The sequence below is a fragment of the Pholcus phalangioides genome, unplaced genomic scaffold, assembly GCF_987345545.1.
Source record: "Pholcus phalangioides strain wild (caught in Gottingen) unplaced genomic scaffold, Ppha-v1.0 ptg000030l_1, whole genome shotgun sequence".
NCBI lineage: Eukaryota > Metazoa > Arthropoda > Arachnida > Araneae > Pholcidae > Pholcus > Pholcus phalangioides.
This window is the reverse complement of record NW_028301620.1, coordinates 6907390-6925927: the sequence shown is the minus strand read 5'-3', so window position 1 is coordinate 6925927 and position 18538 is coordinate 6907390. Positions and strand designations below refer to the sequence as shown.

At 32.4% G+C, this 18538-nt stretch overlaps 1 protein-coding gene across 4 annotated transcripts in view; it reads left to right on the top strand.

The window, feature by feature from the left end:
* LOC149067510 (uncharacterized) overlaps positions 1 to 18538 on the top strand; it is a 64395-nt gene that overhangs the window by 33534 nt on the left and 12323 nt on the right. For all 4 annotated transcript variants that reach the window (XM_089252653.1, XM_089252652.1, XM_089252651.1 and 1 more), the window contains exons 5-13: positions 2045 to 2239; positions 4552 to 4620; positions 4728 to 4815; positions 6988 to 7058; positions 8244 to 8368; positions 10480 to 10773; positions 14152 to 14211; positions 17070 to 17122; positions 17430 to 17616. In XM_089252653.1, coding sequence (XP_089108779.1) covers positions 2045 to 2239; positions 4552 to 4620; positions 4728 to 4815; positions 6988 to 7058; positions 8244 to 8368; positions 10480 to 10773; positions 14152 to 14211; positions 17070 to 17122; positions 17430 to 17616 — 1142 coding nt within the window. The remainder of the gene's footprint in view (positions 1 to 2044; positions 2240 to 4551; positions 4621 to 4727; positions 4816 to 6987; positions 7059 to 8243; positions 8369 to 10479; positions 10774 to 14151; positions 14212 to 17069; positions 17123 to 17429; positions 17617 to 18538) is intronic.

Below are 18538 nucleotides of genomic sequence, written 5' to 3'. Positions count from 1 at the left end.
TTCAGTGAAGTCAACAGAAGAAAACTTCAAATGTAAAATATCAAGTTTTGTTACAGACAGTTTTATTACTGCAAATATGTTTTCTTCCAGAAAGACTAGATGAAAAGCGTGGCTTTTCGGGACTTGCATATTGGTACAGCGCCCACATTTTAAACTTCTTAGCCGAAGATTTGGTTAAAACTAATGTAACAGAGCATGTTACAAGTATATTTAGATACTTCCGCAATCTCAAAAGCATGGTATCATGTGTAAAATGAAAGTGCATTGGTTTTCCTGCAGAGGTATGATGGAATACTTATTGTGATTCTCTTGAATCTTATGTTAAAAATTTGTCAGTTGTTACCAAAGTTTGTGAAGACCACAGATCTCAGATAGTAACATCTCTAGTGAAATCTCAAATATTGATTCAAAAAGAAATGGCAAGGACGTAATTGCAATTCTGAAACCAATAACCAAAATTAACGATTTTGGGCAAAGGAACACACACACACACAACTGTTCCATAGCTGAATGTGTATTGGCATGGAAAAAGCTGCAATTGAAGATAAAAGAAGCATCAACATCAAACAATAAAAAGGTTTTGTCATCAGAATATAAAAATATGTATGAACAATCATTAACAGATGCACACTTTGCTGATTTATTCTAAGCTCATCAGTGTTAACTTCTAATAGGGAATTAATGGTCTTGAATTTATCAAACAAAAATGTGGCTCTGGTTTCTTGGCAATTACATTAAAGTTTTTGGGAAAGTCTGAATCATTTCATGCTAAAACAAACTTTTTTTCACCCTAAGGTTGTTGATACAATGTCTGATTTTGAGTGGTGGAATAGTTTTATAATGTTTTGGGCCCCAAAGCAGAATATGCCGAATTCTGCGGCGTACGTCGCAGAACAATCATTGCTATTGCAGAACAATCGGGAAGAGTTTTAAGAAAAATGTAGAAAACACTATTATGGGAACTGCAGAATATTTCCAGTCAGTCGAGGGCTTATTGCAGAACAATGCAAAACATTCTGCTTTGGGGGTTTTGGGTAAAGATACAATTACAGAGAGTGATATGTTATTTGTAAACATGCTAACTACAGTCAGATCACTGATGCCTGTGTTGAAAGGATTTTTTCAAGGGTGCAGTTCATTCCAAATAGCGAAACAGATTAAGAGTAGACAAAGCATCCCAAACTAGTGTTTCTAATGAAACAAATGAACACACAGGAAAACAAACGAAATTCACAACGGGTAAAATTATTTAATACTTGATATAAGATATCTATTCAAGAAATGTTTTTTTCCCTCCTTTTCTTAATAAAATGTTCTGAATTATTTTACAAGTATATGTGCGTGTGTGATTTTTTATCTTTAGTTTGCAAATATTTTTTAAATAGTCATTATTTTTGTAAGTTTAAATTTCTTTAATGTTATATTCTTTAGAAAAGCGTAGATTAGGGATTAGTGTGTTAGTAATATATATATATATATATATTACTATAGTAATATATATATATATATATATTACTATAGTAATATATATATATATTACTATAGTAATATATATATATATATATATTATATATTTTGTTTAAAAAAATCAATAAAATCAAAAAAATCTGATTTAAATCAAATAAATCAATTTTTAAAAAAAAATCAACAACCCTGCTTGCTACTACTTAGAAAGTTTTAAATCATTGTCAGATTATGAGGAATCGATATCAGAATTGTCCAAGTGGTTTTTACCTATAATGGAATTGCTTTGGACAGGAAAAATTTAGAAAAAAAAGAAACTTTTCTCCAGAGAGAAATTTAGAAACTAAAAAAATCCAGTTTTTTTCATTTTTGGTGTAATTGTCATTTTATCTTCAGTTGAGTCCATTTGTCAAACAGAAAATTTTTATTTTCTAGTCTTCACCCGATAGAACAAATATATAAAATGTATTTAGCAAATTATCTTCACTCACTTTTGTGCCTTTTTTACAAGAATTAAGAATTTTGTTTTTTTTAAGTGGCAAAGCTCTGAATGGATTATTATTTTTTTAAATACTTACAGCCTCTCATTCTAAGCAAGATGCTCGGAACTATTCTTCCGGTCAGTCATACTTGCATGAAGAGCAGTTGGTTCGAGGAAGAATTGATCATCGTAGAAGTAGGTTTACAGAAAAATATGGAGCTGGAAACAACCACCATGGCCAACAGTATCACTCTAGAATAGCGTGGCAATATGGTGATAAAGAAAAAGATTATGGTGATTATTAGTATTGTTTTACTTATTTCAGTTACTTATGTTGTGCTGCTTACCTTATTTGTATTCCATGTGCTATATTGTAACATGAAATATAATTTTTTTTTTTGCAATAGAGGAAAAGAGGGCAGGGGTAGAGAGTTCACCAATTTTTCATCACCAACATACAGGTGTTTTGCGACGTGCTAGGAAAGAGGGCTCGATTGTTGACGGGATAACCATGAATTGATGTGTTGACAACATAATTTACTCTTTGTGCATTATGATTCATTTAACCCTTTCTGGCGTGATACCCTTTGAAGTTGGAATTTCACAAAAAAATTGTAGGCAGTCTATTCAGGCCTAGAATAGTACGCAGGTATAATTTTGTAAAGATTGTACTTTTTTGATTTTATGGGTGTATCCAACCTCGAATTCAGGACTATATTTTAGGCAAATTTTGAATGTAAAAAGTTGAAACCTACAGAATAAAGAGATTAGTGTACAGCCAACAAAATAACATAGACATTTTTTTCATAAATCCTTTTTATATTCAAAAAAAACTTCGAAAAGCATGGATTTGCTTGTGTGGTGCTGTTATCTAGTGTTGATAAAGAAGGTTCAAAGTAATCCCTAAGATAATTTTCATTTTACTTATCGTTTATTTTCTTTGTTTGAAAAGGGAATTTTTAGGTGTGCCCAAACTGGGCACACTGAGTCTGAAATGGTTAGTTGTTGGTTTTAGAAATGGTATGATACATTTTCTCAAGGGTTCTCAACCTTGGCTTCGCTGATCCTTCTCTGGTGCTCCATGGATGCTTCAGGAAAATAAAATAAATCAGTAAATTTGAAGAATAAATTTTAAACAAAGTAGCCTACAGGACTTACAATGTCAGGACAATTACAATGACAGGAATTGCCAAAAAGTATGGAATTCCAAAATTTACATTGAGTTCTCTAATCAAAGATCATTTTTGCGGCAAGGGATTCCAGCGCCATTCCACCATCTCGGAAATATTTCAGACAACCAAAATTTTCGCCAAATTTTATCTTACACATCAATTCCATGGAATCTTATATTTACCAAAATTTTGCAATGAAGGAAACAAAAATGATTTTTTGGGAAATGAAAATTGATTTTTATTTTCTGCACTTTTTCCATCGTCTCTCCTATTTACAAGCTCTTGATTTTACAAACTAATTATCAAGTCCGTACGTGTTCGTAAAAATGAGTGTCAACTGTATATGCTTTATATTGGATTGCTGTATTTCAGTTATATTTTTACACATATTTTTTATGGGCATCTTTTTTTCAGCCACCTCGGGTGATTTGCCTGTTATGGCCTTTGTATGTGTTATTGAAATGGTTTCGATATATTTCATTGGCTTGCCTAATTAACGCCTTAGTCCATCGAAAGAAATCAGCTACTTGCGTATTTAAAGAAAGAGCTACTTGTGTACTACTTGCATACAGCTACTTGTGTATGCAAGAAAACAACTTTCATCAAATTAATTGAAATCGGTGAGTGATGGATGGCCAAAGAAGTGCACTGCAGTTAGAATCATCTCTTTGAATTCAGTTTTTTCAAGACTGGCAATAATGTTTACCTTCAGATTGATCTGACCCAATCTTCTAAAATGGAAGTTGTTGCCCAAATGATATTCTAATTGACTGGACTCTATTATCACACAGTAATTTTTCCCATCTCAACAATAATCCTATGACTCTCAAGAATTATATTTGACTTAAAAAAGGGAGACCTGATATATATATAAAATTACTTAACTTAGAGGTAGGATATTGCTGTACTTTAACAGCCTTCATCTCACAGTACTATTGAATATAACTTTTCCTACTGCTGTGACAGCTGTAATTGGGATATCTTGTGTGGTCACTTGGCCATTGTGTTTGACCACTATTCATTTTACTGGTTATGGGGAGAGGGTGTTATAGCTGTGCACTGATGCAAAATAGGTGTTTGAATCCTTGTTTATTGGGATAGAAATTGTCTCTGTAATAAATTATTTGGCCCCAAGCATCCAGGGAGCATAATATTCCTCCAGAATCTTTCAAACATATTCTTAGCGTAAAAAAAAAAAGAAAATATTGCTGTATAACCTAAAATGAACACTGCAGAACAATTTTCTTCAAACACTAAAACTGTGACTAATTTTAATGATTTTTATAAAGCACACACACACACACAAGTTATGATTGGGTACATTGATTCTTATTTGCACATAGCCACCAATTTAAAATGATAAGTATTTCAATGAACTTGCTATTGTTGAATCTACTGTTTAACTTTAATGCATGAAATTCTTTGTCTTTGCAGACAACTCGGGTGATGAAAGTGATTCTGCATCTAGCCGGACAACAACAATCTCAGGCACAGAAACAGAAGGTAACTTGTCATAATTTTGAATGACATTGAATTAATCAGTTTGTCTTGAATTGATCAAATCGCATATATTTTTACTACTCAGTTTTGATGTTTTCTTTCTTTAACAGGATATCTTCGTTACCTATTGTTTTGGAGGAAGTATCTATATTTTGGCCTTAGCAAACCCACACATTACGATTTTGAGAATTTATCAAGGTGAGCGAATATCTCAATGACACTTAATTTGCTTTATAATAATTATTGTATTATAATAAAGCCAAAATGTTATTTTTATTTTCATTGATCACAAGTAAGATTTACTGTCGCCATTCATAACAACCATGCATTATAGCAACTGTTCCATTATAATGACAATACCATAATTCCCATATATTTTGCTATTCATCCTATGCTGTTTTTCCTTGAATGTAATGACCTGCAAAAGTTTATTCCATCTGATACAATGATTCTGAAGGCTCTGCTGTACCATTACTTTTGAAAAGAAATGAATAAAATCTGTTCTTAAATGGTTTTGACCTTGTCCTTTGATATTAAGGAAAATTTTCAGTGTGATCTGCTTGTAATGGCAAAACATACAACAGGGTGGGAGATAAATACAGATATAACTACCCCCATTGTTCTGCCGAAAATGAACGTTATATTTGGTGGTCTACACATCAAAGGGAAAACATATAGGTATATCATCATTGAAAAACATTTGGGACTCATCTTTTCCATCACTATAATGGAATGATTGCTATGACATGGGGTCATTGTAACGAGCATCGTTTATATCTGTGTATGACTGACCCCTCTCCAATTCAACACTTGGGTTCCTTGGAATCCAGATTGAGAAAAAAGTGCAAGAAAGGTTTTGACCATGACATAAGGATATGTTGCAGGGGTGGGAACTCTGCAGCAATTGCACCGCACTGCATCAAAATTAACAACTTTCGCCATCCTGGTCCAATAGTGTATTTTTCTGCGCCAAATAGCAAATTTTGTTTCAGTATGCCCGGAATTTTGGAAAGCACGGCAAAAATTGTTTGTTCCTGCGGGCTGCGAAATGATTCTTTCCAAGAAGAGTGTGTTTTATTCCACTGTACTTGAACTATCGGGCTTTCCATCGCGAAACCCCGATAATATTTGTGATCGTGCAACTGAAGATGGTTTGCAATGGTCTTTCAGCTTTAAAGCGCAAATATGAGCCAGTTTACATTTTCAAAAAAAAAAGAAAAAAACGTCACTGGAAGCAGCAGAAATTACTAGTTGATCATCATTGCGTTAAATACCGATGCTTCATAAAATTTTCATTCCGGGAGTAAAAAGAGCATGTCCACCGAATTATGAATGCTAATTTAGAAACTTAAGAGATGTAACTATTTAGAGACATAAATCGCAGATGTTGCTGAATAACGAGTGTTAAATCGCCAATGTCGCCAAATAACGGGTGTCAGATCGCCAATCTCGCAAAATAATGAGTGCTGAATCACTAAACATTGTGTTTATTCTTCCGAAACTCTCTCCCATTTTGCAAAAATTTCTTTCCGAGTATAAAAAAAATTGAAAACTTATAGGGAAGTTTTTAGCCCATTTGAAGTGCTGCTGTTCCAGACAGCAAATGTTGTCCTCAGTAAGCAAAAACCATCTTAAATAGACGGATGTGAAAACTTTTATGACAGCCGCTCTTTCGAACAAGGTATCAAAAGCTTGAAACACCAAAAACAAGCTGATGAAAAGATGTTTGATGACAAAAGACAATGCAGTTGTTTTATTTTTAAAAGGGGTGAGGGTTAACAAAAATATTTTTGTAAGTTAATTTTGCTGCGTAAATTTATAAATATCTGCTTTGAATCCTATATTTTGCTTCTCCAAAACTGCTCTGAATCCTGAATTTTGCTGCTTCGAAATGGACTTTGTCACTTCCCACCCCTGATGTCCAATAAGCATTCATAATGTATCACTCAGATGAGGGGGAGACAGTGTTCATTCTCACTCTCTCAAATTAAGAGTAACATAATATTACCCTTGGACTTTAAATTGTGTGTACATCTGTCTTTATTATTACTATTTTATTATTTTTCTACTTGATATATATTCCTTGCAACTCTACACTTTTTCAAAATATTTTTTATTCCATGAAAATATTGAATTTTCTTAAGAGGCTAATTTTCTTTTATAGCTCTAACCATCCGTTTGGGGGGGGGGGTCATTATAACAAACAGTGCTATATCTAGATTTTATGTTATTGAGAGATGTTTTCTTTCCATCTCTTTACAAGTGATGTGGTGTACTGACTTTATGTATTCATCAATGTTTTAGTATTATTAAAGATGGAATTATTTATTTTTTTTCTTTAAAGAGGCCATTTCTTTTCTATTTTTGTAGGATATCCGCCTTTGGAAAGAAGAAAGCTGTCATATTACTACTCCTACCTTTGTTAATTTGGTTTGTTGTTGGTAAGTGAATTATTTTGGGGAACTAAATTGTTTGCTTTTTGTACTAGCAAATACATCATAACGCAGCACACCAAGTCTGTTCCTAAAGCAATGAGAATTATTTGGATATAATTTTTTTAAATTGAATGCGCAATCACACTTCATATTCTGGAGAATAAACTCCTTGTGATTGAATACAGTGATTCTAACTTTGCTGTTGTGGTTCAAAGAAGTTTAGGAGTCATGTTAATATCTTTCACAGGAACTACCTGAGCACAATCAACTTTTCCAAAACAATGTCTTTGCAGGATGGTTTTGAGCTTGAAGGATAGAAGGAAATTGCATGGAACCCAATTACATTGTAAAAGAAAATTACCTTTTGGGTGAGATAATACAAATTAAAAACAACGTAAATGAACCCAACTATATGAAGTTCCTTCTTCAGCAGAGAAAAATAGAAAGATAGCAAAAACTCTACATAGCAGGTGCTATTTGCTATTCAAGACAAAGAGTCAAAATGAAATGACCGGCCATGTGAGAAGGAGGGGGGGGGGAAAGAAAAATATGGTGAAGCCAATCACAGATGAGCAGATGATGAAGAAAAAAAAGTATAGTGAAAACTGTTGTCAGATTTTTGAGAAGAGTGGTATACTAGTTCGTTCGTCTGTCATTCACAAGTTGGTTTGAGTTTGATTGTGTTGTGTTGCTATGCTTCCACACATCTTGATCTTGACTTGACCTGTGTGATTTCTTTTTATTCCCAGCTTCAAAACTCTTTTGAAATTATGTATTTTTTATTTATATTTTAAAATGCCCAGGCAGTTGCAACAAGCGACTTGAATAACATATTTTTATGGGCATCTTTTTCTCCGCCACCTCATTGGGCATTTTGCCTGTTGTGGCATTGTATTTGTATAAAAAAAAAATTCCCTATTGCTATGAAGAGAAGAGACCATGCTGGAGAATTTTTGTATTATATCAAATAGAGCTTATTTTGAAAGTGATAAATTAAATCATGTCCAATAATTTTATTTTTCAATTATTCTCATTATTCTTTATAGACCTTATGCAAAATTTTATTTTGTTACAAAAATGCAAAATTTAAAAACAATAATAGAAATTTTTTTTTGTTTAAAACTTTTTGTCCATTTCATTGGTATTTGTTTTTGTTTAATCATTTAATGTATTTATGCTTGGCATTCACAGGTGCTCTCAGGCAAGAAGATACGTTCGTCCATTTGACAAAACCAGTTGTTCGTCCATTTGAAACATTTTATACTTACATGTTGTCATTTATGTACATGAAAAGCAAGAGCGATGATCTTAAAAGTGTGAGTTTTCATTGTTTTAGTGATACACTTATCATAAAAGCAGTTTCTTGTTGAATTTTAATTTAAGGGCTCCTTAACCACATTTTAACTTCAACTTTATACAGTAGACTCTCAGTAACTCGACACCCCAAAAGTGTCAACAAACATGTTGACTTAAGCGGATGTCGAGTTAGCAGGGTTTCAATCTAAAATTTTTGTCCAATCGTTTTTGTGTACATAATTATATACATTCTAACAATTGTATTAAATAAAATGCTAATTCTCATTAATTTTAATTCCGGGTAGTTTCAAAATAGAATCAAAATGTATAAAAAAATTTACCTCGTGAAAAATAATCAAGTACATTTGCTTGTTTTTCTTTCCGAAGAGAAAACAATTTTTTTTTAGCTTTTTCTGACTGTGTAGGAAGCGACGTGTCACATCTAGAGTTTTTAGTGCATCATGAAGAGATGGTGCAGTTATTCATCTAATACTTCTTCATCTAAACTTTGATTCTTTGTTCGAAACATGAAACACTTGCTTTGTGTGATTGATTCTAGAATATCGTTGTCTGCTAAAAATCCTGAAGTTACAAGATCAGAGTTAACACTCACAAATTCATCGTCGATACAATCACCCATAGTGTTATTTATGCTTTCTTCACACTTAATCTGGGAGGAATCTTCAGAAGAAATAATCTTTTTATTTTAATTAATTAATTTCCTTTAAAGAAATAATCGTTCTCCAAAGACTCAGAATAAAAACTAACATGACGGAAGCAGTTCCAAATCGTGGCACTCATACCTGAGTTCTATGCAGAATCAATCATTTCAACTGCATCTAAAACAGAAATTTTTGCGTCCATTTTAACATCCACAAATTCACAAATTTTTTGTCTGTAATTTTCTGTAAAAAGTTTTCATACTTAGGATAATTCCTAATTTCCTTGATTGAGACTTGCAAAATCTTTTGCTTTCTCTTGAGTTATTGATCCTGATAATGGGATTGAGTGAGATCAAGGGATTTGAACCACAAAAGAGTTGCTTCCTTTACATAGCTGAATTATGATTTCTTATGCGTTTTCTGCTTGGTTTATAAGAAGATTCAAATGCTGAAAAAAAATTTCCCTCATTTTTAGCAAATGTTGAAATAGGTTCCATGCATCTCCATATTCTTCGGCAAGTTCACTCAGTTTTCTTGATTCTAGTTTTTTGAAAAGTTCAACTTTTGATTTATATTAAGTGAAGTTATATTAAGTTAAAGTATGAAGTTAGCGTGGAGCCATTGCATTCATGGCCGTCGATACTCACAATGATAACCAAATGACATATTCAGCGTCTAACCAGGCTTTAGCTCTTTTTCTTTTACTCCTTTTCCAAGAAATCGTAAAACCGAGTTCTGCCAAAAGCATTTTCCACAACAGACAATATCAAAACTTACGATAAGATTTTTATCCCTATTGGATGTTGACAATTTCAACATCCAATAGGGATCACACCACACTTTGGGGATCATCCACACTTCTTTTGACTATGAAAAGAATGAAAGACCTCTGTCCTGGAAACACCACTGAAATGATAGGCCGGCCAAGAGGTTTCAAATATTCATTCTTCACATGCACCCCCCCCCCTTCCCATAGCGCAGAAAAGGGACCCCTCATATAGAACAAAGAAACAAAGGATTATCGAAGTACCCACAGACAATGGCAAACAATTCTTAGAATGGTAAAACATGGGCAATTGTAAGAACCAGTCGTCGTAAAGAGACAAAAGTCGTAGTCGACCTATGCGGAGTTAAGCTAAACATGTGTCGAGTTAGAGAGTTTCCTCTTCATTGAAATTAGTATTGGGCCAACCGAGGGAATAATAGATGTCGAGTTACCAAGAGTCTACTGTATATTTTTGTAATTTAGCTATAAGGTATGTGATACTCCAAAAACCCAGTTCTGTGACTAGATGTGTACTATATTATATGCATATACTTGTAATTACATTAGGCTGTGCTGTAAACAAAAATTGTTTATTGCGAGGAAAAACTGGTTGGATTTGCTGGCTGTGGTTGTGTTTTTTTTCAGTTATTGCCAATTATTTTCTAGGATATACAGCAAATGACACAGAGTTTGTTTATTTCAGAATGTTCTAGTCAATAATCATGAGAAAAAGAAAGATGTTTTCCACTCCTTGTGGGGTATTTCATCTGATCTCATTTCGAGCTTAATCCCTAGAGATTATACTTTTGAAACGGTACCAAACCAACTTTTCCAGTACAAAGAAGAAGATTCTGTTGAACATGTTGTCTCAGCTGCTGCACCACAACCACCCTTGGCCTACATGAGCAGAGAGGAGATCCAGTCTTTAGTCAAAAAGATAATCAGAGAAGAAATTGCATCGCAAATATCCGTTGCAAACCACCAAGGCAGAGCTTGGGTAGGTATAGTAATAAAACTATGAGACTTCCTTACAATATTTTAAGGCATCAATAAGGCTAATTTGATACCGATAAGGCATCAATTAGTAATCATAATATAGTAATTATATAGCAAATAATATATACAAATAGCTTTTGTCTCGTAGATTAGCCTCATAATAGCCTGATCTGGAGCCATCTCCTGTATCTAAACTCTCATTTACAAACAAGAAATGTTTCTATATTCTAATTTTTTTGTTTATTCATTAGTCTCAATAATCACAAAAACAATAGAAAATAGTGCAAAAAATAAAACTAAGATGCTGGATTTACTAACAGAAAAAGGAACCATAATACAAAAAATGCTTACATACTCGTATATGAAAGCCGTATTAGTTATTTTCATAAAGTTTGAATAAAAGTAGGAACTTATTTTTCTGAGATAAAGTAGTTGTTAAAAGTTATTTTCTTTGAAAACTTTTTCATGATCTTATCAGTTTTGTTCCCAATTCAGAGATTTCCAGACTCTTTGTGTTTGTTCATGGTAACATTGAGGAAGGAGAGGATTTAAATATTTTGTGGCACATCTGACCTACAGGAAATTTGTTGGTTCCCTAAATTTTTGTGTGTCACCAATTTTGAATCGCGTACCTATTACCAGGGCCGTCATTTCAAATTTTTCCAGGGGGAGGGGCAAAGCACATGTACTCAATGTATGTATATATATATATACCGTTTTTAGTGTATTCTCAAAAGCCCTAAATGACGGTCCTGCCTATTACTAAGTTCAATATACAGACGTCCTTCACTTTACGCAATTAATTGGTTCCGCAAAATAGTCACATAAGACGAAATCGTGTAATTTGAGTTGAATTTAACATGAGAAAGATAGGGACGCAGGAGGGGGGGGGGGATTCTTCAAAGAATGATTTAAAAAATTTAACCCAACAGCAGGAACTTTTTTTAATAAATTTATATTTAAAAATTTATGAATAAATCCTGCGAATTTAGGCAATGTGAATGAATTAATAGGTTTACAGTCTTCACTACTTCTGATTGATTCAAGTCTGAGTGTGGATGTTTTCTTTCCTGAACAGCCTGGTATGATAGGCTGATAACACTTATCAATGAAAAAGAGATTCAGCTGACAAGCAGCATTTTTGTCACCTTATAAAAACTTTAGTAGCAAATTCAGATAATTCCACATATTTCTCCCAAATATGATAATTCTAGTTTCACTGGAACCACTTTTTCCGATTACATTTCTCATGACATTGTCAATGCGTTAATAAATGGTGTTTGTTCATCAGTGAGATCTGAGAATAAAATTTGTCTCAGCTACTCTATCAAATCCAACTTCCCCAAAGCAGAATGTTTTTCGTTGGTCTGCAATGAGCCCTCGGCTGACTGGAAATGTTCTGCAGTAAAAATTCCCATAATAGTGTTTCCTTCATTTTTCATTAAATTCTTCTAAATTGTTCTGCAGTAGCAGTAATTGTTCTACGATGTACGTCACAGATTTCAGTATATTCTGCTTTGGGGCCCAACATATTTCGTAGTTGAAGGATTTAACTGTTATATCTGATTTCCAAACCTATTTCCAGGTTTTTAAGTTTAGCTCCAAGCAGAATTTTTCTGGTTGGAATTCCTAAAATTCATTTTTAAAAATTGTGTTATAATGAAATCACGTAAAGCAAGGTATACCCGTATAAATTTAATTTCTAAAATATCTTCAAGTACTTCTGACCAGTCTCAGAGTGCTGTGTCACATTTAGGAATGACTGGATTAATTGTTATCAGTTCCTTATGGACTGACGCTGCCAAGTTTTTTTCAAAATAGCATTTATGGAAAAAAAAGGAGATGGAAATTTGAAATATTTCTTTGCCTAGAATTAAGAAATTCAAACAATTTCATTGTCTTGAATTATCCTAAACTTCAAACTTTTGAGACTTGAATTATCTATGAATACTGTAATATCCATATAATATATGTGATAGGCTGGGACTAACGATAACTATGTAAGAAGTTGTATACATTGGGAGTATGATTTTCCATACAAATAGATGTAAACTTGGTTTGATTGGTGCCAAAATTTAGGAAAAATGTATTTTTCCTTCTTACTGTGGTTGTACCATTTATTGCACTTTCCGATAATAAAGTACTTTCTTTCATAAAATGTAACTTGCTTTGTGACTGCAAAATGGTTCTTTTAAAAAAAATCTGTATTCCCTAAAATCTATTGCAATGAAAATCACTTATTGAATGTTTTGATAACACCTTGATCCACATTGAAATAAATCTTGTGTGTGGAGTCAAGAAAACAACTTTCACCCATGGGCGTGGCCCTCACATCCTGGAGTTGAGCCCTTAGGCTAGGACCTTTGATGCCCCCTCCCATTTTTTTTTCCTCTCTGTGATAAATTTATAGCGTTGAAAAACAAAAAATGATGAAAATCATCCCAGGGCTAGAGCCCTGTAGGTGCCATTCTTGTGGAGGATTATCCCCTTGGGTTGAAATTGAGAATTGCCAACCAGGTGAATTTTCATGAACATCACATTAAACGTTTTTTTAAGACTTGCAATAGCATTGGAGTACAATATTTCTGACTGCATAAAAATGACAGATACCTTACAAGCCTTGATATTCCATTTCTAAATAACAGCAAAGTATAATCTTTATATACTATATATACTATGAACTATCAAAAGTTAGTGCAGTTTTATTACGTACAGTTTTCCGATCGAACAAAAGATTTTTACTTGATTATCACTATTTCATAATCATCTTTGAACAATTCTGCCATTTCTAGGCTTTATGCATGTTATACTGTGATTCAATGTAACACCAAACTCAAAACTCGTCATAGTGCTAGAATTCTCAAAATGAATTATAGTGTTAAATCTTTTTCTGACACTATATGTTGCCCACTTTTACATTAGATTACTTTTTTTTCAACCTTTTCATCTTGGCACAAGGCCCTTGAAATAACATCTCAGTTCTATGGAACCCTTACACTACAGAGCACGGAATTGATGGATAATGTTTGGCACTTTTATTCATCACTTTCGTACGGAATTCCCCTAGCGATATATTGAAAAACTGGGCCGTGGCCAAACATATCTCTTTTTTTGTGGGGACTGATAATGCAATAGACTTAGGTGGGTGATTCCATATTTATCGGTTATTTTCTAATATTTCAGGGCAAAACTGTGCCCCCATGTCCCCCCAGCTAAAATTTTGTTGGATAACCCTAATTGAGTGTAGAGGTTTTCCATAGAACAAAGATATTATTTCAAGAGGTCTTGCTGAGGTAAAAAGTAGAGAAATGGCGTGTTATGCGTGCATTTTTCTATTAATTTCAACATCATCTTACTCTAATTTTTTTCTCTCATTCAGACTCAGGAAGAAATGAATAAAATTCAGACAAAAATCACTACTTTTCAGTCGGAATTCACAGTAAGTCTATTATTTGATTTTTTTCCTAAATAAAGATGACTCAAAGTTCAATAGTTTGTAATGTTTGATACTTGTGTGTGTGCATGCATTTTTTTTAATCTATATATTGGTCTATTATAAATGTTTTAACAGGTTTCTTAACATGGAGAATGAAAGTTGCTGTGCATGTATCCCACAACCACATATTTATTCTATACAGTTATAAGGGTTTTCTTAATATTGCCGCTTTTCTCCTAATGCAGTGATCTTAATCCTACTAGTTCTTCCAATTGGCCAAAAACTTTTAGGAAATCGTCATGTGTGGGAAAATGTCTTAAGATCACTCGTGATTCATAATTCCCCGTTCACCATAACTCGTTGCAACCTATCTCTTAACCACGATTCTATTCAATTCAGCAAGTTGCCCCCTATTCCAATCTCGTGTAAACGCTTCAAGAGTTTGCCATGTTGGACCCGATCGAATGCCTTCTGGAAATCAAGGTAAACAACGTCGACATTTTTGCTCTTACCCAAAGCCTTAGTCATGTAATCATAGAAGCAAAGGAGGTTAGCTACACACGACTTCCCCTTCCTGAACCCATGCTGATTATCCGACAATACATTATTCTCGTCTATCCACTTCACAAACTGCCTTTTGATGATAATTTCCAAAATTTTCAAGAGGGAGCTCGTCAAACTCACTGGACGATAATTTGACACCGCTCTTCTCTACTAACCATCTTAAATATCGGAACAATGTTAGCAAGTTTCCAATCTCTTGGGACGATACCCTCAGCAACACTACTCCTGTATATCTGTGCCACTGGCCCCAACAATTCATTAGCACAAATTTATGGTAATACTTATATATAATTTTATAAAAAATTATGAAAATTAAATAGTGGAGGAGACTGTTACACCTTGTCATATTATTTTTTGAACTTTTTCCTTGGTAAATTTTTGATGGAAAATTTCACACTTGAGTCATTTTTAGTATCTGTATACTGTATGAAACATCATGTGGAATTTTAATTACTAGTCTTTCTTACACTGTAATCATGAAATAGACTTTTGAAAAGGCAAAAATATTCCAAGGTACAATCACGGGATCTTGTACCTTGAAACATGTAGTATTGCACTTTGAAACGGTAAAATTACAAAACCAAAAAATTACAAATATTACTGAAAAAATAATGAGTATTTCTAGTATAAATTATATATTGAAATAAAAAATATCAAAATAATGACAGGAAAATAATTATCTGTCATGCCAGTATTTATTCCAATTATTTAAATTTTTAAAAAATAATTTGTAATTATTTCAATTATCACAACTTTTTTTTTATGATTTAAAAAAATAGTTAAGAGCATTAGGAAGTCAGTTTAAATGCATTCATAAAACATTTTAATCAAGAAAATTTATTTTATTAGCTTCAAACTTTTAAAAAAAGGAGAAATTAATTGAACAGCTGACTGGTTAATATATATATACGCGCAAAAGTAACAATAATGGAGGTAGGAAGGTATTTATGTAGATGAAATGCATACTTGTGGAAAGGAAATTTAAATATTTTTAAATCTTTATGTAGTTCCGTCAGTTCCTTTGATGCTAAGTGATTTCATAGAGGTACAATATCTGTGATATCAACATTTGCTATATCTGGCATTGATGAAACAACAATAGAATATTTTCTCACTTCTCCTCCTGAGGAAATTTATTTGGCAAAAAAATTTGTGGTGCACACATCACACACTGTAAACTGTTTTTTCCAACAAATTTTTGTCCAGGAAATAACCTAAGGTGGGTGGAAGACAAGAAATAGGAGTAGCTAAAGTTTTTGTAAGACAGAGGTATGGAACTATATAAATTAAAATATAAGTTGTATGTAACAGCAAAAGAGTTAAAAATTAGTTAGTTTTCCTAGTATATAAACTAGGAAAATTCCTATTTTACGCTGATTCAAGGTGAGCAATGCTCTACCATTTGTGAAAAATATTAAAAACTTTATTCACAATGCTGGGTATGGTTCATCTGGTGATCGCATAGATGATACATATGAAATATAGTTCACTAAACTTGTATTGTTGAGAACACAAATAAAACGAATGCACAATTTTTTTTACTAAAACATGCCTACTTGCAAAATCTCTGCTTAAGGCGTAGACAAAGTTTTAAAACCGACACTCAGTTACCAACTTATGTATTTCTAATCTCAGGTAAATGAATTGCAGGTTTTACATGCATTAATAATCTTATAAAATGCATTGCTATTAAAACTGTTTCAAGGTTTATTATGGTCAAGGTACAACAGCTTCCCCTATATCTTTTGGTACTTATGGCAGTAATAATCATATGACAGGTTAGTCAGAATTATACAAAGGAAAATAATCTTAATTACTGAGTAACCCTTATAGACCTGCTGGAAGACATTTGTGTCCCTTGAGGTCAATAGTGTGTGCATTATATGTTTGTATATTGTATAGGTGTTTATAGATGTACATATCTTTGTATTTTTGTAATTAAAAAAAATTTAAAAATTTAATAAGAATAAAAAGATTTATTTTTTAGCAGATATTCACTTCATTACAATTCAGGTGTATAAGTATGCTATTAACTCTTTCAACAGATTTGGAACTTTGAAGAAATAAAGTTAAAAATACAGTCTTCAAATGCAACTAAAATGATAGATATTAAAAACAACTTTTTAATATCTATCTAATCTGTAGAAATATTGAGTCTGAATTAAGAAAAAATTTTTTTTTTCTGAAACTGTGAAAAATGTAATAAGGCACTGCACAAGCGTGTTATTTTTAAAGCATTTGTTGATATATGCAGTGGCTTTTTACTGTATCTCTTACTCTGAAATTTTTATATTTAGTCTATTACGGATGCTATCAAGTCTATGCAGGTTTCAAACAGGAAATTACAAGTGTGAGTTTTTGTCAATTCTTTATGAATCAATTGTGTCATCATCGCATTCTATAAAATGACTTCAAGTTTAATAAACTCTTAAATTTAATTTTCTTTGTTTTTGTTCTTTTTTGAATTATTATTATGAACTTCCCGCTCCCTTCCCCCAGATTGCTAAACACTTGTTTCTCATGTTAATTTTGTAAACAATTTAAAGCTAATTTTCAAGGTCTTTGTACCTTTTTTATTCCATAGTTTATCTTTTGGGAGCATTTGATTTTCCAAACATCAGTATCGAGATCATTGCTATTTTTTTAAATTTTCTTAGGTCCCTAGATGCTGGCAAACTGAATCGCCAACAAGATGAAGAGCTCTTACAAATACGGACGAAACTTGATGACCTTGAGAACAGTTTTAATCTTCTTAATTCTATCTTTGCTTCTGCCAAGAACTGTTGCAAGAACCAAACTGATTTTTCATCTGTTGAAGCTTATTTAACAACTATTCTTCTGAGCGTAGGTTTTTTTAATTTTACATTTCCACCCTTTAATTGCCTATATAATATGGTACAATAAATTTGATAATAATTGATAAATATTCTAAGTCTGGGTACTCTGTGAAGTGATTAATCATTCTGAAAGCATATAGACTTTGAACAAGGACTGTATAATATATCAAATATATATATATATATATATATATATTTTTTTTTTTTTGTGTGCTTTAGAGTTTTATGAATTGCAGTGAATAATTCCACTTTTAGCTCTTGTCATTTTTTTTTTTTTTTGGTATTAACATTATACTGATAAATTTCTTCTCAAAATTATATCCTGCGAATAAATGGTAGATTTCTTTTGTTTATATAAGAATATATATTTGGCAATGTACTCAGCTTTGAGATATGAAAATAAAATAAAAATTATTGATAAACTTGCTAAATAGTGAAGTTTTTTTTTTTAATTTTGAATCTTAAGATCAAACATCTTGCTAAATATCAAACCTGTATTGACAAAATACTAAAGAAAATATGTCAATCAAACTGAGTTATAACGACATTGTAGATTCTGTGAAATTTTGTCTTTATAATCAAGGTTGACTTTTTCAAGAAATATTGCAAGAAATAAAGAATTTTCAAGAAAGATCAATTTCATCTAAAATTGTGATCAAATGCAGTGGAAAATACTTTGCATGAAGTTGCTATTTCATTATGACTAGCATAACCATATTTGATTGAGAAATATGTGGGGAAACTACAATCATAAATTATGAGACATCTAGGATTCTCACCAAAAATATTGCCAATTGCTGGTGAAATCACAAAATATTACTTATAAATAACGATCGGTGAGAAGTGAGATGCTACAGCAAGCCTGCAAATTCAAAATGTATTTTAAGGGGAAAAAACTTAACACTCTGTAAACATGTGAGATGGATATT